General features: G+C 40.9%; 1 protein-coding gene across 13 annotated transcripts in view; it reads right to left on the bottom strand.

The window, feature by feature from the left end:
* Window positions 1–13,492: 13,492 nt before the first annotated feature.
* Window positions 13,493–21,142, bottom strand: part of EXPH5 (exophilin 5) — a 91,583-nt gene continuing 83,933 nt past the window's right edge. For all 13 annotated transcript variants that reach the window (XM_057747610.1, XM_057747608.1, XM_057747609.1 and 10 more), the window contains one exon: window positions 13,493–20,904. In XM_057747610.1, coding sequence (XP_057603593.1) covers window positions 15,797–20,904 — 5,108 coding nt within the window. In that variant the 3' untranslated portion in view covers window positions 13,493–15,796. The remainder of the gene's footprint in view (window positions 20,905–21,142) is intronic.

Below are 21,142 nucleotides of genomic sequence, written 5' to 3'. Positions count from 1 at the left end.
CCCCGGGGCGGGCTGTGCGCCACCGCCCGGCGGCCCGCCCCCGGCTCTCTCCCGACCGGAACGCTAGGGCTTGCGGGAGGCGCCAGCCCCGGGCGCTGCCGGGGGCAGGAGGGGGCCCTCGGGATGGACTCGTCACCACGGCCCCCCCCCCCCCCACTCCCAGCCCCCAGCCGCGCAGGGTTGAAGACAAGGGTGCTTGAGGCTGTGCCCGGCCCCCATTTCTGGTTGTTGGAGTTTGGCAAGGACGCAAACCCAGTGGCGATTGCTATGGGACCAGAGAAAAGGCCCAGCGGCGAAGAGCTTTGAAGAGTTTAGGGAAATGCCTTCAAACAAGGAATTTCACAGGGTTTACCAGACGCAGAGCAAATGTCACTCCCCTGATTCCCTATGAGGCCAACTCTCCCAGCCCTTCTGTTAATACTGGCACCAGCCAAGTTTTATTACCTACGTCTTGTTTTCTGCTCAGCAGTCTCCCTCCCTGGACTGTGACTCCCTCCATTCTCCCCAATCCCCTAACCCCTATACTTCCCTTCTTTCAACAGGTGTTTGCTGGGCATCCACTGAGTTCGGGCCAAGCCTCAAGCGAGGAAGTCACGGTTGAGGCTGGTGGGTGAGCATCACCTCAAAGTCAGAAGCTGCTGTCCCCTGCAATTGATGAGGAATGACTGGTCTTGATTACTCCTTATATGCTGAAAGTTGCATCTCAGAAGAGCCTGGCAAGGGCTCTACCAGAGGGAAGCCATTGTCTGCTTCTCATTTCAGACCGTTTTATCTATACTAGTTAATTATTTTCCCTTCTTTTATCTGCTTATGGTTTTAATCTATTCAAAGGAAATAAAAGTTTTTCACAGGCTGGGTGAGCCGGGGAAACCCACCTCCCGGTATGGACACAAGGTTTCTGCGCCCTCCTGATAGTTTCTTAATCCAGAATGGCCAGAATCAGGCCCCGGGCAGCCACCTGTTTATGTCCTGGCTTTAACTGGGCTGCTCAGCCTTCTTGCTGTGACCAGGGTTTATCAGGGCAGAATCGTTACCATATTTTCCCCAGGTCTCTTGACCTGTTTTAGTCATGCTGAGCAGAGTTTGTAGATAGAGTGCTTTGTACTTTGGAAAGATTTTCAGGAACTGTAGTAAAGCACTGATAAATCGTAGGGCTAAAATGTTGCATTACTTGGCATTATTTTCACTGCTAAGTTTTATTTTGTGGGAGTGTCTGCATACTTTAAATTGAAAGCTTTGCTCTGCTCTAGCTATCACTTAAAAAGTTGTTTGGAACACATTTTGTTTGCATTCTTTCAAAATAAATATTAATTTTTTTTCAGCGAAATAGTCTGAGGGTTAGCTGGTACTGGATGGTAGTAACATATGGCCTAATAAATTATATAACATGTAGCAACACCCAGTATTTTTGAGAACAGATCAAGGAAACCATATAGTTGTATCTGAACACTTGTTTAGCTGTACTGAATCTGTACCAACTTGTTTTCTTTCTCATCCTAACCCATATCTTAAAAAGTGTATCTCTTCAGATCAACCAACGCCTTGACTAGGTTTTTTATAATAAATCAAATTTCATTCACTCAACAAACATTTATTCCGTGCCTACTATGTTTTAAATAGTATACTTTGACTTCACAGCTCCTGTGGTTTAGTGGAGAAGAAAGACAAAGAGGCAATCTAAATAGTATTATAGGTGCTAAAATATGGGTGTCAAAAACTGTATGTGTCTGGGATTTTACCCTCCTTACAAGCTAGTACATTAGTCTGTTACTGTTTCATTTCTGTCAAAAGACACAAGACTCCTTGGTCAGAGACAAATAACAATATTATTCATTGCAAAAGCAGTAGCCAGGGACTTCCCTGGTGGCGCGGTGGTTTAAGAATCTGCCTGCCAATGCAGGAGACATGGGTTCAATCCCTGGTCCAGGAAGATCCCACATGACACGGAGCAACTAAGCCCGTGTGCCACAACTACTGAGCGTGTGCTCTAGAGCCCATGAGCCACAACTGTTGAGCCTGAGTGCCACAACTACTGAAGCCTGTGCTCTGCAACAAGAAGCCACCGCAATGAGAAGCCTGGACACAGCAACGAAGAGTAGCCCCCACTCTCCACAACTAGAGAAAGCCTGTGCACAGCAATGAAAACCCAATGCAACCAATAAAAATAAAAAAATTAAAAAAAGCAGCAGCCAGAGCCTGTGCTGGGTTGTGTAGGGTCCCCATATCCCTTGTTGTGGGCTGATTTGAGTTCTTCCGTAATTGATATGTAGAGGTGCTAACCCCAGAATGTCACTGTATTTGGAGACAGAGCCTTTAAAGAGATGATGAAGTAAAAATGGGTCATTAGGGTGGCCCTAATCCAATCTAACTGGTGTCCTAATAAGAAGAGGAAATTGGGCACACAGGGAGACAAAAGGAGTGCTTGGCTACAGAAGTCAGACCATGTGAGGATGCAGTGAGATGGTAGCCATCTGCAATCCAAGGAGAGAGAGGTGGGGAGAAATCAAACCTGCTGACATCTTGATCTCAGACTTCTAGCCTCCAGAAATGTGAGAAAATAAGTTCCATCATTTAAGCCAATCAGCCTGTGGAGTTTTGTTATGGCAACCCTAGTAAACAAATACCACTCCCCCCACCTACCCACCCTTCCCCTCACAAAGTCCTGTGGCAACACTGCAAAAGGCCTATCGTGAATGCTCGAAGTGAGTTGCATTACAAGAGATATACACTAAACTTAGGGGCTTACCATTTCTAGAGTAAGGGGAATTAAGTCTGCTCTTTGTCGGTGGGGAAATGTTATCTCATTTCTCTAGAATGCTTGCTGAAAACACACCCTGAGAAATGGCATGGGTAAAGAATAGCCAAGAACTTACATTCTTGGCATACCCAGCAAAGCTGTTCAGGTAGGTCCAGGGCCCGTGGCAGATTGCCTCCACCAATATAAGTCCATAGTTTAGGACCTGCCTCATACTGAACCAATTAGAATCTTTTCCTTGGGAGTTTAAAATCAGGGTTAAGAGATTTCAATTTGTAACTGTTCTCTTAAACAGAGGCAAAGTAAATGTCATTTTTTTTTTTTTTTTTTTTTTTTACTTTTAGACTGAAAATGGAGAAGAAACAGAAAACTCTGGGTTTTCTGTGCAATGTGCTATAGAGGCTTGGTACAATTCATAAGCAGCATCTCTGCCCTTGGTTTCTGGGAAATCCCTGTGTCATTATAATAAATTCATATTTTAACATTAGAGAACTGTCTCACTTTCAGTGTTACTAATAAAAACCTTACTTGGGAGACTTCCCTAGTGGCATAGTGGTTAAGAATCCTCCTGCCAATGCAGGGGACACGGATTCGATTCCTGGTCCAGGAAGATCCCACATGCCTCGGAGAAGCTAAGCCCATGTGCCACAACTACTGAGCCTGCATGCTGCAACTACTGAAGCCTGTGTGCCTAGATCCCATGCTCCACAACAAGAGAAGCCACTGCAATGAGAAGCTGGAACAAAGAGTAGCCCCCACTCGCCACAACTAGAGAAAGCCCGCACACAGAAATGAAGACCTGATGAGGCCTAAATAAAAAAATAAATAAATAAAATAAAAAATAGAGTTCACAGGAAGATGGCAGAGGAGTAAGACGTGGAGATCACCTTCCTCCCCACAAATACATCAAGAATACATCTACATGTGGAGCAGCTCCTACAATACAGGACACCTGCTGAACTCTGGCAGGGGACCTCAGACTTCCAAAAAGGCAAGAGAATCCCCACGTAACTGGATAGAGCAAAAGAAAAAGGGGAAAAAAAAAGAGACAAAGAAATTGGGATGGGACCTGCCTCTCTGGGAGGGAGCTGTGAAGGGGAAAAAGTTTCCACACACTGGGAAGCCCCTTCACTGGTGGGGATGGGGGGAGGGAGCTTAGGAGCTTCAGAGGAGAAGTCAGCAACAGGTGCATGGAGGGCAGAGTGGAGAGATCCCTGCATGGAGGATCACTGCCGACCAGCATTTCCCAGCCTGAGATGCTTGTCTGCTCGCCTGCTGGGGCGGGTGGGGTCTGGGCACTGAGGGTTGGGCATCAGAGGTCAGACCTCAGGGAGAGGACTGGAGTTGGCTGAGTGAGGACAGCTTAGGGGGGCTAGTGCATTACAGCTAGCTGGGACAGAGTCCGGGGAAAAGTCTGGGCCTGACGGAGAGGCAGAAGACCTTTGTTTCTGGTGCTCAAGAGACAGGCTGCCATAGGAGCATCCTGTCCTGTGTGCTCACAGACAGCAGCGTAATGCCTACACAAGTGCCAGCGTGAGCTGCAGCTGTTATATTGGAACACACAAGCTGCTGCCGTGGCCACCAAGTGTCCTGTGTGCAAAGCAGGCCACAGTCCACACCCTCAGCAGCTGGTGCAGCTTGCCACTGCCAAGAGTCCTGCAATCAGGGGCCAACTTCCCTGGGAGGACACACAGTGCCCCTCAGGCTCACGCTGACCTCTGCTGCTGCAGGCACTACCTGCACATTTCAATAAGACTGCCATATCCCTCCCTCCCCCCCAGCCTGAGTGAGCAAGTGAGCCCTAATCAGCCACTGCTTTTGCCCCCTCTTGCCTGGGTGGGGAACCAACACCTGAGAGCTGCCCACACGCAGAGGCAGGACCAAAACCAAAACTGAACGCTGGGGGCTGTGGGACCAAAGAAGAGAAATGGAAACCTCTCCGTACAGTCACAGGAGCAGCAGATTAAATACCCACAATTGGTTTGGTAGACCCGCATCTGTGGATCACCTGAATAGACAAGTGATACTACAATTAAGGCTGTGGACTTTGGGGGCAACTGTGGACTTTGAGGGTGAGTACATGTGGGAGTCAGGCCAGATCAGAGTCTGAGCTGATACCACAGTGCCCACCGCAGGTATATAGACCTACCCAGAAGTAATAGAGGATTTCCTGGTTTGCTTTGTGCTTTTGACTTATTTCTGGTTCTATGGTTTTTGTTAGTTTAGTTTTTAGTGTGTATGTTCATAATGTGGGTTTGTTTATTGGTTTCTTTGCTTTCTTTATTAGCTCTCTTCTTTGTTTTCTCTCTCTTTTTTTTCTGTTCTTTTTTTTCTCTTTTTCTTTTCTTTTCTTTTTGTGAGTGTGTGTCTGTATGTCTCTTGTGTGATTTTTTCTGTTTAGTTTTGCTTTTACCATTTCTCTTGGGGTTTTGTCTGTTCTCTTTCTTTCTTTTTTTTTTTTTTTTTTGTTCCTCTTCCTTTTCTTCCATGCTGTGCAGTTTGAGGGGTCTTGGTGCCCCAGCCAGGGGTCAGACCTGGGCCTCCAAGGTGGGAGAGCTGAGTCCAGGATGTTGGATCACCAGAAACCTCCTGGCCCTATGGAATATTAATCAGCAAGAGCTCTCACAGAGGTCTCCATCTCAACACTAAGATCAAGCCCCACCCAATGGCTAGCAAGCTCCAGTGCTGGATGCCTCATGCCAAACAACTAGCAAGACAGGAACACAACTGCACTCATTAGCAGACAGACTGCCTATAGTCATACTAAGCTCACAGACACCCCAAAACACATCACCAGATGTGGCCCTGCACATCAGAAGGTCAAGATCCAGCTCCACCCACCAGAACACAGGCACCAGTCCCCCCCACCAGGAAGCCTACACAAGCCACTGGACAAACCTCCCCACTGGAGACAGACAACAGAATTAAGAGGAACTACAGCCTTGCAGTCTGAGGAAAGGAGACCTCAAACACAGTAAGTTAAACAAAATGAGAAGACAGAGAGAGATGCAGCAGATGAAGGAACAAGGTAAAAACCCATAAGACCAAACAAATGAAGAAGAGATAGGGAGTCTACCTGAAAAAGAATTCATAGTAATGATAGTAAAGATGATCCAAGATCTCAGAAATAGTATGAAGGCAGATGGAGAAAATACAAGAAACATTTAACAAGGAGCCAGAAGAACTAAAGAGCAAACAAACAGTGATGAACAACACAATAACTGAAATTAAAACTACTCTAGAAGGAATCAATAGCTGAATAACTGAGAAGAATGGATAAGTGACCCAAAAGATAAAATGGTGGCAATAACTGCCACAGAGCAGAAGAAAGAAGAAAGAATGAAAAGAATTGAGGATAGTCTCAGAGGCCTCTGGGAGAACATTAAATGTATCAACATTTGAATTATAGGGGTCACAGAAGAAGAGAAAGTGTCCAAGAAAATATTTGAAGAGATTGTAGTTAAAAATTTCCCTAACATGGGAAAAGAAATAGTCAATTGAGTCCAGGAAGCACAGAGAGTCCCATATAGTATAAACCCAAGGAGAAACACACTGAGACACATATTAATCAAACTATCAAAAATTAAATACAAAGAAAATTATCAAAAGCAGCAAGAGAAAAGCAACAAATAACATACAAGGGAAAACCCATAAGGTTAACAGTTGATCTTGCAGCAGAAAACCTGCTGACCAGAAGGGAGTGGCAGGATATATTTAAAGTGATGAAAGGGAAAAACCTATAACTAAGATTACTCTACTCAGCAAGAATCTCATTAAGATTTGATGGAGAAATCAAAAGCTTTACAGACAAGCAAAGGTTAAGAAAATTCAGCACCACCAGACCAGCATTACAACAAATGCTAAAGGAATGTCTCTAGGCAGGAAACATAAGAGAAGGAAAAGACCTACAAAAACAAACCCAAAACAATTAACAAAGTGGTAAAAGGAACATACATATGAATAATTATGTTAAATGTGAGTGGATTAAATGCTCCAACCAAAAGACACAGACTGGCTGAATTTGTATAAAAACAAGACCCATATATATGCTGACTACCAGAGACACACTTCAGAACTAGGGACACATACAGACTGAAAGTGAGGGGATGGAAAAAGATATTCCATGCAAATGGAAATCAAAAGAAAGCTGGAGTAGCAATACTCAGACAAAATAGACTTTAAAGAATGGTACAGGAAACAAGGAAGGACACTACATAATGATCAAGGACTCAGTCAAAGAAGAAAATATAACAACTGTAAATATCTATGCAGCCAATATAGGAGCACCTCCATACATAAGGCAAATGCGAAATTGACAGTAACACAATAATAGTAGGGGATTTTAACACCCCACTTACACAAATGAACAGATCATCCAAACAGAAATTCAGTAAGGAAACACAAGCTCTAAATGACACATTAGACCAGATGGAATTAATCTATGTTTATAGGACATTCCACCTAAAAACAACAGAATACACTTTCTTTTCAAGTTCACGTGGAACATTCTCCAGGATATATCATATCTTGGGTCACAAATCAAGCCTCAACAAATTTAAGAAAATTGAAATCATATCAAGCATCTTTTCTGACCACAATGCTATGAGACTAGATACCAATTACAAGATAAAAACTAAAAGATACAAACATATGGAGGCTAAACAACATGCTACTAAATAACCAAGAAATCACTGAAGAAATCAAAGAGGAAATCAAAAAATAGCTAGAAACAAATGACAATGAAAACATGACAACCCAAAACATGTGGGATGCAGCAAAAGTGGTTCTAAGAGGGAAGTTCATAGCCATATAATCCTACCTCAAGAAATAAGAAAAATCTTAAAAAAACAACTTAACCTTACATGTAAAACAATTAGAGAAAGAAGAAGAACAACAACAAAACCCCAAAGTGAGCAGAAGGAAAGAAATCATAAAGATCAGGTCAGAAATAAATGAAAAAGAAATGAAGGAAACAATAGCAAAGATCAATAAAACTAAAAGCTGTTTCTTTGAGAAGATAAACATAATTGATAAACCATTAGTCAGACTCATCAGGAAAAAAAGGGAGAAGACTCAAATCAACAGAATCAGAAATGAAAAAGGAGAAGTAAGAACTGACACCACAGAAATACAAAGGATCATGAGGGACTAAATATGAACAGACAAATCACAAGCAGTGAAATTGAAACTGTGATTAAGGTCTTCCAACAAACAAAATCCCAGGGCCAGATGGCTTCAGAGGTGAATTCTATCAAACATTTAGAGAAGAGCTAACACCTATCCTTCTCAAACTCTTCCAAAATATAGCAGAAGGAGGAACACTCCCAAACTCATTCTATAAGGCCACAATCACCCTGATACCAAAACCAGACAAAGATGTCACAAAAAAAGAAAATTACAGGCCAATATCACTGATGAACGTAGATGCACAAATCCTCAACAAAATACTAGCAAACAGAATCCAACACCACATTAAAAAGGTCACACACCATGATCAAGTGGGGTTTATCCCAGGAATGCAGAGATTCTTTAATATACTCAAATCAATCAATATGATACACCATATTAACAAACTAAAGGGTAGAAACCATATGATCATCTCAACAGATGCAGAAACAGGTTTTGACAAAATTCAACACCCATTTATGATAAAAACTCTCCAGAAAGTGGGCATAGAGGGAACATACCTCAACATAATAAAGGACATGTATGACAAACCCACAGCCGACATCATTTTCAATGGTGAAAAACTGAAAGCATTCCCCCTAAGATCAGGAACAAGACAAGGGTGCCCACTCTCACCACTATTATTAAACATAGTTTTGGAAGTTTTAGCCACAGCAATCAGAGAAGAAAAAGAAATAAAAGGAATCCAAGCTGGAAAAGAAGTAAAACTGTCACTGTTTGCAGATGACATGATAGTATATATATAAAATCCTAAAGATGCTACCAGAGAACTACTAGAGCTAATCAAGGAATTTGGTAAGGTGGCAGGGTACAAAATTAACACACATAAATCTCTTGCATTCCTATACCCACAATGAAAAATCAGAAAGAGAAATTAAGGAAACACTCCCATTTACCATTGCAACAAAAACAATAAAATACCTAGGAATAAACCTACCTAAGGAAGTAAAAGACCTGTATGCAGAAAATTATAAGACACTGATGAAAGAAATCAAAGGCAACACAAACAGATGGAGAGATATACCATGTTCTTGGATTGGAAGAATCAACATTGTGAAAATGACTATACTACCCAAAACAATTTACAGATTCAATGCAATCCCTATCAAATTATCAATGGCATTTTTCACAGAACTAGAACAAAAAATTATACAATTTATATGGAAACACAAAAGACCCCAAATAGCCAAAGCAATCTTGAGAAGGAAAGATGGAGCTGGAGGACTCAGGCTCCCTTACTTCAGAGTATACTACAAAACTACAATAATCAAGACAGTATGGTACTGGCAAAAAAACAGAAATATAGATCAAAGGAACAGGATAGAAAGCCCAGAGATATACCCACACACATATGGTCACCTTATCTTTGACAAAGGAGGCAAGAATATACAATGGAGAAAAGTAAAAATAGAACTACCTTAAAAAACTAAAAATAGAACTACAACATGACCCCAGCAATCCTACTCCTGGGCATATACCCTGAGAAATTCACAATCCAAAAAGAGACATGTACCACAACGTTCATTGCAGCACTGTTTACAGTAGCCAGGACATGGAAGCAACCTAAATGTCCATCAACAGATGAATGGATAAAGAAGATGTGGCACATATATACAATGGAATATTACTCAGCCATAAAAAGGAATGAAATTGAGTTATTTGTAGTGAGGTGGATGGACCTAGAGAGTATCATACAGAGTGAAGTAAGTCAGAAAGAGAAAAACAAATACTGTATGCTAATGCATATATATATATGGAATCTAGAAAAATGGTACTGATGAACCTAGTGGCAGAGCAGGATTAAAGATGCAGATGTAGAGAATGGACTAGAGAACACGGTGGGGATGGGGAGGCTGGGACGTAGTGAGAGAGTAGCATTGACTTATATACACTACCAAATGTAAAATAGTTAGTGGGAAGCTGCTGCATACATAGGGAGATAAGCTCGGTCCTCTGTGATGACCTAGAGGGATGCGATAGGGAGGGTGCAAAGGAGGCTCAAGAGGGAGGAGATATGGGGATATATGTATACATATAGCTGATTCACTTTGTTGTACAGCAGAAACTAATACAACACTGTAAAGCAATTATACTCCAATAAAGACTATGAAAATAAATAAATAAATAAAATAAAAAATAACCTTACTTGGGCTTAGACAAGCTTAGATTTCATAAAAATTTATTCTTGATTATTTCAATACTATTTATTCAGCACCCACTTTTTGTCATGCATTCTGCAATGTGCTAGGGATATAAACTCAGTGTCTGCCTTTCCATACATTACAGTTCCAGGTGTGGATTTTAGATTATGAGACAATTGGTTTAAACATTAACTTGCATTTAGAATCTCAGAATATAGGGGTATTTCCTCCCAAAACACACTACTCATTGGTCCAGTCTGAATCAGGCACTCATCCCTGAACCGATCAATTGTGCTCAGACTCTTAGGGTCTTGTAAGAACATTGATTCTTCCACAGTGAACATACGGTGGTGGTGTTGGTGGTGGTGGTGGTGGTGGTGGTGGTCGTGGTTGTCGGGAGCCATCTGGACAAGCCAATGCTGTGACAGGGTCACCAGGCTCCAAGGAGGACTGCAAGGCGAGAACTCCTTGGAAGGGCATTTCGGAGCAGGAGAATTGCAAGGCAACCGCTCCGCAAGGACAGGCCCCAGACCATCTCCACCCATTTTACATTCTGTTCTTTGTTTCTTTGTAATACTATGCTTACTAGGAATCTTGATTAGCCCAGCTTGTTCTTTCCCTCTGAAGCAAGGTTCCCCTGGAAGAACATTCCCTGGGGGAAACTCAGAAATATTTCTAGGAAGAGGGGCACCATTTAGGGAATCAGGAATGAGAGGAATGTTTAGGTTATTACCACCCACTTCCCCACCCACTTTCCCTCCCTGTTTCTATGTCCCCAGGAAAGAACCAGGGGTTGACACATTCTTTCTCCGTGTCTGCCCCACCAAATCCCCTCCCACCACTCCTTGGTGGAAAAGGCAGGCACCTCAGGCTACTAAATGCTGGCAAAAAGAGAGGTTTGGCTTTTATTGTATACTCTTTAAACTTGCTCTGTCATAAAAGATTTTTTCTGAGCTATGCTTACTATATAAACACACAAAGCTCCGACAATAAAGAGAGATCCTGCATAGCTGACACAGGCCTCCTCGTCTCTTCCTTGCGCTGATGCCACTCATCCCTTGGGTACTCCTGGACCCGACGGAGCTGGACTTCGGCAGGTGGTGGTGGTGATGGGGTGTCAGCTGGAGAATGGAATTGCCAGAGAAAAGAAAAAAAGTGTCTACTGGGAAGGCTATCATATCACCAACCACTGTATACCTGCAAAGCATTTCCAGAAGTACTTCTGAGTCTACTCTAGACTGCAGTGACAGCCTAATCTGGAAAGGATGGATGGAATAGAAAGCATGGGCTCAGAGGAAAAATTAGCGCCAGCATTTATTTTATTAAAACAATATTTCCTGAAATTTCTCAACACAAGGAAAAAAACGATTTTCTTCTTCTCCCCAGCTTCTTTTTGTATCTGTATGAGATGATGAATGCTAACTAAATTTATTGTGCTAATCATTTTGCAATATAGGTAAATCATGTCATTATGCTGTACACTTTAAACTTATACAGTGCTGTATCTCAATTATATCTCAATACAACTGAAAAAAAACCCACAATTTTTCATAGACAAGTACAAATATTAATTTTCTAAAAGAAAAGTTATTAAGTATTCTCTGGATTGTAAATCTTTTAAAAAATTATCTTTAACTTTTTAAGCTATATGCCCACTGATAAAACATTCTAAGTGCATAAATACAATCATAATTACACACACACATTGATTCCTATGTATACCCGTGTGTGTATATTTATAGTCTTTTTTCTTTTTTTTTATAGCTCTTTATTGGAGTATAATTGCTTTACGATGCTGTGCCACCTTTTGCTGTACACCAACATCAATCAGCCGTGTTTATACATATATCCCCATATCCCCTCCCTCCGCAAATCCCTCCACCCACCCTCCCTATCCCAGTCCTCTATGTCATCGCCCATCGAGTATAGTTTCTTTTTTGGAGGGGTCTTGGCTACCTCTTCTCTCTCTTTTCTGCTGTTCTTGAACATCCCTCCCCATCCCATCCCCCATCTGGCCACAAATCAACCAACATTAATAGCCTAGCATGTATCCCTCCATATGTACGCATGCATATGCAGGTTTCTTGGTTAATGCTTTACAAAAATGAGATTTTGTACTTTTCACTCAATAGTACCTCCTGCAAATTCTTCTGTCAACTTATACAGTTATATTTTATTGTTTTAATGGTTTCATCATATTACATATGTAGATGTTCATAATATATTCAGTTACTTCTTACTAGGTATTCACTTTGTTTCCAGTTTTTGCCACAGCAAACATTGTAGCAATACAAATTATTATGTGTAACTCTATACATACTTCCTGGTGGAAACACGGACAGAAGCTCTCATGGCAGTCTAATAATCTAGGGCATGGTTTTAGGAATCGGACCTGGAATTTCAGCCTAATGTTTATCTCCTGAGCCCTACCAATGTGTTTCTGAGTGAAATATATATGCTTTAATAAATCCTTTTCTACTTGAACCACCTAGAGAGGATTATATTGTCTACAACTAAAAATCTTAGCTGATGTAATGTATTTTAAATTTTAATAAAGGACAGTAAAAATATTTTGAATAAAATACTGCTCATATTCAAGATGATGACACTCTCCTGTCCTGTAGAGAGATGGCTTAGGGTTCCTTTCCTAGAAAAAAGATTAACACAAATCTACTAAGTTGCGCTAAGCAGGAATTAACATTGCATGTCTTTACATTTCAACTGGAAAGATCTGCTTATCTTTCATAAGTGCTACTGGGCAGCAGACGACCCAACTGCACGGGGCTTCCTCTTCCTTCATACGTGTGAGAACTCTCAGAGAGAAATGCCAGACCCTCCTCACTCCTCCTCTCTTTTGCAGCCAGGTACATTGATCTCCATTTTGTTGGCTGATCACTTTTTGGTACAAATGGAAGGAGGAGAGAGAAGGAGCCATTGTTTTGTAAAGTCATTCAAATGCCTGATCTTATTCAATAGCCACCAGAAAGATTTGTTTGAATGCATTTGTCCACCCCACTGGCCCACTCCCCCTTTTTAAAAATTTTTCCTGAGACTTTCACACTTAAAAATAATCATTCGAGGGCTTCCCTGGTGGTGCAGTGTTTAAGAGTCCGCCTGCCAATTCAGGGGACACGGGTTTGATCCCTGCTCAGGGAAGATCCCACATGCTAAGGAGCAACTAAGCCCGTGAGCCACAACTACTGAAGCCCGTGTGCCTAGAGCCCATGCTCTGCAAGAAGAGAAGCCACCACAAGGAGAAGCCTGCTCACTGCAACAAAGAGTAGCCCCTGCTCACCGCAACTAGAGAAAGCCCATGCACAGCAACAAAGACCCAGAGCAACCAAAATAAAATAAATAAATAAATAAAAATAAAATAAAATAAATTATTTGAGGATGGGAATAAAAACCAAGTCAAATAATGCATCTATTTTAAATCATTTATTTCAACACAGGCATTGTTTTAAATTTGTACCTCATCTTGTAACACATTTCATAACTAGAGAGCAAGTACATAAAAGGATTACTTGACAACATTTTAAACGACAGTGCTTAAGGCTTATTATATGTTTCAGAAACACAGAAGTAAGCGCCAGTCACGAAGAGCCTCAAAGTGAAATATTTACATATTTACACTGTACATTTAAATGGGTTATTCTGAAGCATTAAGCATTATTATCATTATCAACAATAAACTAGCAATAAGGCCTCTTTAACCCTCTGGCATTCAGTGGAGTATATTCCTTTTATGGAAGTGTGGATTTTCCAATTTGATACCTGGCTTTACCATAACTTAAGTGGACTTCCTTTCACAACCCCCAGTACAGGCACACCTGTAGCTCCTACACAAAATAGCTTTTATTAGCTTATCATCAGCCAAAATCTTGTTAGTAGCAGTTGGAGTTTAATTAACAGCAATGTATTTACAGTGTAAGCAGGTAAATTATCTAGAGGGAAGTCTCTAAAAATTAAAATAATCTCATAAGACTTTACACGTAAAATTTATGGTTATAGAATTTATTATTTAAAACAACTTAATTTACCACATACTTATTAGTATTGATTCCCTCATTATTTACTCCATTTATGTGAATATTTACTTTAATAATGATTATATATTTTAGGAAACAAATATGCATATAAAAATGAATGACTATTTTAAATTACTATAGCTATATCAAAAATGAATATTAAAAAGCAGCAGTTTGTGTGTTAAAATACATAGACATTTGCTATACTTCTTTAACGAAGTGTTTTATAAAGGCATAAAACTATAGAAGGTGCTTTTTTCATGAATTTTCTGTTTTCTTGATTCTTGAGCCAGAACAATAAGCAAACATTACAAATAGTACAGGTGAGCACTGGCCATCAATTACCTTTTAATTCAGATGGTAGATTCTAGTACAGAGAACCAGGGCCCCAAAGCAGTCATTTAGCCTGACCTTAACTTACCTGTTGATATAGGCTAAGTTTAGTGAAAAACAAGCTAACTTCATTTCACCTTTTGCAACATATGTGTAGACTCAGAGTATTTACCGAAATAGAACATGCAAGTTGATCATTTAAAAAACCAAGAATCTTAATATTAAAATATTAACTTTTAATATTTTAAAATAGAAAACATAGATCATGGTTTATGAAATTTTACTTAAATAATTAGTCTAGATAAATTATTGAAGGAACGATAGTGGCAAGCTCTTAGAAGCTCTGCCTTCTCATTTCTAAGGGTTTGGTGAATGGTCTGCAAAGAAGCCTGTGAACCCCAAGGTGTCAGATCTGACCTGGTAGTACTTTAGGCTACCACGTGTGACTAAAATGTCTCACATGGGAAAAAGTGCTCTCTCCTGCAAATAAAGAAACATTTTAAATGGTTGATTCTGGAGAAATGGAAAAAAAAAGAAACAGTTGCTGAGAGAGTTGCAGTAAGGACGTCAGTCTCACAAAAGGATGTCCACTTATCTTCATCCCTCAGTTATGTTCTCTTCCTAAGCAGAAAGTCTATGGCTAAGCCACCCTCTGTACCATCCTAGAAACTATTTCAAAGGAATTCCTAGGAGTACTAATGTTCTTTGGCTTACTAGGGATTCACCTTTCACCTATAATCTCAACAAGCACTTCAAATAATGGGCCTCCCTAGCTACTATGGATAAAACAGGATGTCCTTATAGAAATCCCCTTATCTTTGTTCAAAAGGGAAAAAAACCCCAACACCCAAACTCTAAACCTCCTAAATGTTGATAAGTCAAATAGGATAATAATACTTACTTCCACTGTTATCATCCCTACATTTTATTTAACGTCATGAATACACGGTAGGGACTGGACGAGGCAAGACAGAGTTTTGCTGTTGTGCTGGGATATTAAAGTTGTAAATCACCATGAAAGCTATAAGAAAGTTAGGGGGAAAATAGGGCAGAAAGCCAAAACTAGGCAGTGAGTTAAAGTTGGGGCTGAGTGGCAGAAGGCCAAGGATATTCACAGAGGAAGAAAACAGCAGAGAATCCCTCTAAACAAGAATTCATTGCTCTAGAATTCAGGAAGTCTATATATAGGGTGTGGAGGGGGAAGAAAAGAGAATTCGGATTGTTTCAGAGCAGGCACTGCCCAGACTAGATTTTTTTTTTTAATATCTGTCCTTTCCATAGACATATATACTTATACTTTATTTACATTGCAAACTTTTGGTGAAAAGGTTATACATTTTACTGAAAAAGCCTCACAGTTCTGATTCTTTGTCATTTTCATCCAGGTAGTATTCGTCATCTGTGGTTGTGTCTGTGTCACAATCTGAGTCTACTGGATCCTCGTCATAGATATTAAGCGGTGCACTTAGAGATAAGCCATCTTTGGGCATCTGATTACTAGAACTTGAACTTGATGACTCTGTTGGGTTAGGAGGGTTATCTGCATCATCTTTCAGGAAGCCAGGGTTCTTAAGAAAACTTGGTTTCCATAATCTTCCTTGGGTGAGTGACCTCTTTACATTCTCCAAGAAAGCCAGTTGCTGTTCTTTCCCAAAAATCCCATAGTCAATAGGTCTGGATATAGATGTTGCAGACCTAGGACCCATTTTTGTCCTGCTGTTATACAAAGCCCACCTTTTATTTTCATCACAGGAAGGAAGTTCAGAAAAAGATTTGAATCTTCGACTGTACCCACTGCTGTTAGAGATTTCATTCCCAAGGGTCATTCGACTCAGGGCATCGTCGATAGAAGTACTTTCAGAAAAATGGCGCTCTCTGACTTTTGGAGGATGACTTTTTCGGAGCAGATCACCATGCACATTGATGCTTTTTAAACTCTTTGAACGATAGGGGTGTGGCTCAGGTTCCCATTCCAGAGATGCAGCACTTCTTTGTTGTTGCTGACAATTGGCTATTGGGATGCTTACTGTAGATGTCTCTGCAGGCTCCAATTGAAAAGGAGGGCACAGCCTCTTCTGATGGTCAGGGTCTGCTTCCCTAACACTGATCCATGTAGGTTGGGCCAGGGCTCCCGACTCTTCTTCCAAAATCTGAGCTACTATTACATCCTTAGAATTCTCATAATTTGGTTGTGATTCAGAGATATTTTCAAACTCGTTTTGATGTGGTTGTGAAATGTTGTAGGATTTCTGATTGCTTAAGTGTGTAGAAGCTTCCCTGTTGGATATTGCAGTAACCTGGAGAGAGTCCTCATATTTCTCCACATCCATTCCATCATTACTTAACCTGCTTTCATCTGTGAATTCTGCGGACTTTAAAGTAGGCTCAGGAGACAGTGGTTTACACTCTGGGGTGCCAAGTGATAAAGTGCTAAAGCCAGAACTGTTCCCACTTTGAGGAAAGAGAGTAGCCACATGTCTTCTGGGGTATAAATCCTTAGCTGGAAATTTTCTGCTTGCTTTGGACATAACTGCCAATCTGTGTTTAACTGAAGATCTGTTTTTCCCTTTTTCTAGGTCATCCAAGCTTTTTTTATTTTTATTACTTCCTTCAGGAAGTGAAGGTCGATTCCATGCCAACTTCTGTATTTCATCTTCAGCCTTGTTCTCTGTCATATTTACCTCCTGACTTCTTCCGGGTAGTTCTCTGGGTTCAGACGGCAAACTGTCTAAATCTGGTTTACTTGAACAAGTCTTCTCATCAAGCTGTAGTTTATGCAAGGCTGGAGTAAGAGCAAAGACTTGGCTTTCTGAGTCAGAAAGTGGTTTATCAGGTTTTTTGGGGAAATCTTTTCTAATTTTCCCTCTTACTTCCCTGGACTGCAATCCATTGGCACTATCATCTATATCTACGCCTGTTATAACTTTCGGAAGACTTCCAGTAGCTGTAAAGGCTATAGCACTACCTGTATACTCCCCAGAAGGTCTAATGATTTGGGAATTTTCAACATTCTCTTCTGAATGGGATGGGAGGTTAGAAAAATAACTGTTACCTGATTTAATGGATTGTTGACAATTTTCAGATTTATCTCTTGTAACTTTTTTTTCCTGATGCATTGGTGACGTATACAGGTTTTCACTTCGCAATTTTTTCCCTTTCTCTTTCCTGTTTTGTGAATCACATAGAGGTGTTTTAGCAAAGTTACATGGGGAAATCTCTCTAGATTTAGGTTCTTCTTTATGAAGAGAAATATCTGCTTCAATAGAAGCCATATCCTGTAATGTAGGTTCTGAGGGCCCCAAACTTGGTAATTGTAAAACAGTCATATTTTCAGTGGTGTGAGAAAGATGGCTGTTCTCCTGAGCAGGGCTGACCTGCACCTTTAGATCTTTAGATGAAGATGCTGCTGACTGCTCTTGGGTAGAACAACTTAGTTTGTCTTTTTCTGAAGCATTAGGAGATGTTTTAGTCCCCACTTTAGTTGATTCTGTAAGTGAATCAATATTTTGTGTATACTTTTGAAGAAGGTTACAGAATTTTTTGCTATGTTTCCTTGGTAGAGTATAATATATTGAAACCACCTCAAGACATTTCACGTGATCTTCATCACCAGAAACAGAAAACATACTAGTAGTCTTAAATTTATGTAATGTTTTCCCACTTTCTTTTCCTGACATATCTGAAGAAAAAGGTAAAGTGTGTTCATCTGGATGGGAAAATATACCTGTCCTGGAGGTAGAAATTTTACCATTCTTTTCAGTACATTCTTGAAAGCACTCCTTTTGGTGGTGTCTTTTGCTTGAAGAACACTCCCAAACAGATGAGCCACTTCCCAGAGGGTTAATGCATCTCTCCCAAGGCCTTAATGTTATAGTAGAAGCATCTGTATCTGAGACCAAAACTTTTTCTCTTTCCTCTCCCCCTGTTGAGGCATATGGTACCCCAGAAGGGCATGACACAGCCCTCTTGATGAGGACTGGAAGCGGTCCTTCTCTAACAGAAGCAGATTCACTGCTTGTCATACTTGCCATCCCCTCTGCAGCTTCAGGTGCTGCTGAGACTGAGTCTGAAACTCCTTCGGAACATGTGCTCTCTGACTTACAAGAACTGGGACTGCATTTGTTCAGCATGTACTTCCCTACGGGATCTTCCACATCATTTTTGATTTGGAATGCAAGTGGCTCGTTCCTAAGCAAAGAAGGCATCATCTTACTTTCAGACTTCCTGTTACTGATGAGAAAGCTGGCTGATTTTCTTGGTAAGGTACAGTACATTGCGTGATGCTCAGGAGGCTTGGAATTGCTTGGCGTTCCCTCAGTGAGGCTACGGCTGTCACGTGTAGGTATGGATCTACTTTCCGTTTTGCTTAATTTTTCGATATAGGATATACGTCGTCGTGTTTTTCCTTTTCCCTTTCCATCCCTGAAAGGAGGGCGTGAATTGCACTTGACAACATCAGCCACTTCACTATGTACAGGCACACCATCATCACTGCTCTTTCGGTTTTCTGAGAGGCTTAGGGAAAATTGACTATTTTGGTTCTTACAATCATTGTCTTTTTCTTCTCTTTCTCCCAGAGATAGATCTTTGCCTGAAGGACATTTCCAGGAGAACACTGTAGTAGGAGGAATCAGCGAAGCATCAAGGCAAGAATCATTTGATGGTGAGGAATTTGGTAGTGTACCCAATGACAGATCTGAAGAATCCCGTGGCACACCCTGGTCAGCAGCTGACTCGCTACAGTTGGTTGCATAAGTTGTGGTGGATGGTTCTCCCTTCGCATCCAAAACAGCAGACTTTTCTGGAGACTGTGCGTTTTGATTATCATTACGTCCAGGACTCCCATGGTTATTTTTAATAATGCTTGAAATATCTTCACTACTTGCTGTTAATTCGTGGTGACAACCTTGATTTGGGCTGCGAAAAGGTGATGTTGTTTGGCTTTCCTGAATGAAAGGAAGGGAAGTTGCTGAACCAAGTTTTCTGTTCCCAGTATAACTCTTACCTTTTTTTATCACTTCTGTGACCACTATATTGGATTGGCTTTCAATTAGAGGTGGAGAATCAACTGAATCACTGTTTGTCACAGTGACTTCTGTATAGTTTCTTACTGGAAGAGAGGCAGGCTTAATTTTCTGCAAAGTGACTGTGGGATTCTGAAAGCTGGGACTCTGAGGCTTCCCTCTGTCATCAGGAATCTGTGGGAAGGCAGTTTTGAATGAGGATGCTAGAGTCTGAGCAATTCCAAATGAGTAAGGTTCTTTGTTTATATGTACTTCCATAGGAGAACTGTCCTGTTGACATTCTAAGCCACCAGATTTGATGTGATAGCTTGAACCAGTCGTGGAGAAAACATTTGGCGTGCTGAAATGAGTAGACTGGTTCCTATTACCTTGTGACACTCCCATGAGCTCCAGTGTGGATGTCTGAGAATCAAACGGAGAGGGATGTGGCTTCTCCTGGTGTCTGGAAATATCTGTTCTGTAACTAGGAGAAAATGACCCCCAGTGTTGAGAAGGAACACTATGGCAAGGACCAGCTAATGCACTATTTGCTTCAACAGAGATCATTTCAAAGCCTCTGGCAGAAGAAGTGAATGGTTTCCTGCTTTCATGAAAGTCGGACCAGGAAGAATGTTCTTCCTGTTGGCCCCAAAAAGGACTTTGTCCAAATCTCTGTTTCCTGCTCTGTCCAAAGGTATTGCTAAAGAAAGACCTAGCAAATGGGTTGTCTTCATGGTAGAACGGCATATTCTCGGAGTTCTCAAATGGGTCAGGACTCATTGCATTATACACGGGGGCATTTAAACCAACACCTTGGTAAACACTCTGTGAATGGTAAAATTCATATCTCCTATTCTCCTGAAAACACCTGGGATACATGGACTGGTCAGCAGGGTCGATTTCCATTGGTGATGGTGTCCTCAGGAATGCTTCCTGGTTCTGCCTGTCTCTAGAGGTGTCTGCTCTATTCCATATGATAGATGATAAAGGAGTTCTCTTTGGGCTCTGTTGGTGGCTTGGTGGTATAAACCCAGTCTTGTTCTGAGTTGCGGCTGAAAAATGTAAGCTTCTTGCTGTGAAATAGCTTGTAGCTGGCGAGGCTGATCGTTGCCTGCTATCACAACACAGAGAAGTACTACCAAAAGCATTCTTTTGCACATAATCTTCTTCTAAGACTCTGGGTTCCCTTGTCCTGTACATATCATAGATTGTCCTTGTTCTAGGAGAAAAGGTTTTAAAACCTTCCCTAGGGGTTCCTGGTCTTAAGACATCATAAATAGACATATTAGAAGTTTCATCATAGCAATTTTTGTGCCTTCCTGTGATATTACTGTGTTTGTTCCCACTGTCGTAAAAATGACTGAACTGTGTCCTTGATGCATAGTTGAGAGGTGTTCTGGTATTCACTGAGCTTGCAGATTGTTCCTGAGCCAGTTTGCTATCCAAATCATCTAAAACTAAAAGGAGAATATGCATTATTTTTTGTATAAGATTTTACAGTCTAATAATATTTTGAGTTGTTGAAGGCCCCTCTTAAAGAAACATAATCACTTATAATTTTTACATCATGTCATCATAAATGTTGTGACATTAATTTTGATTATGTCTTTAAGATAGCTTTACTTTTAAAAGCCTGTAATGGAAGTTTCTTCTTCATACTTTTTCAACTCATACTTTTTCAAAGTTAACCTTCCA

This window comes from Hippopotamus amphibius, chromosome 9 (assembly GCF_030028045.1).
Source record: "Hippopotamus amphibius kiboko isolate mHipAmp2 chromosome 9, mHipAmp2.hap2, whole genome shotgun sequence".
Taxonomy (NCBI): domain Eukaryota; kingdom Metazoa; phylum Chordata; class Mammalia; order Artiodactyla; family Hippopotamidae; genus Hippopotamus; species Hippopotamus amphibius.
Note: the sequence above shows the minus strand (reverse complement) of the source record. Positions and strands in the feature narration are given on the sequence as shown.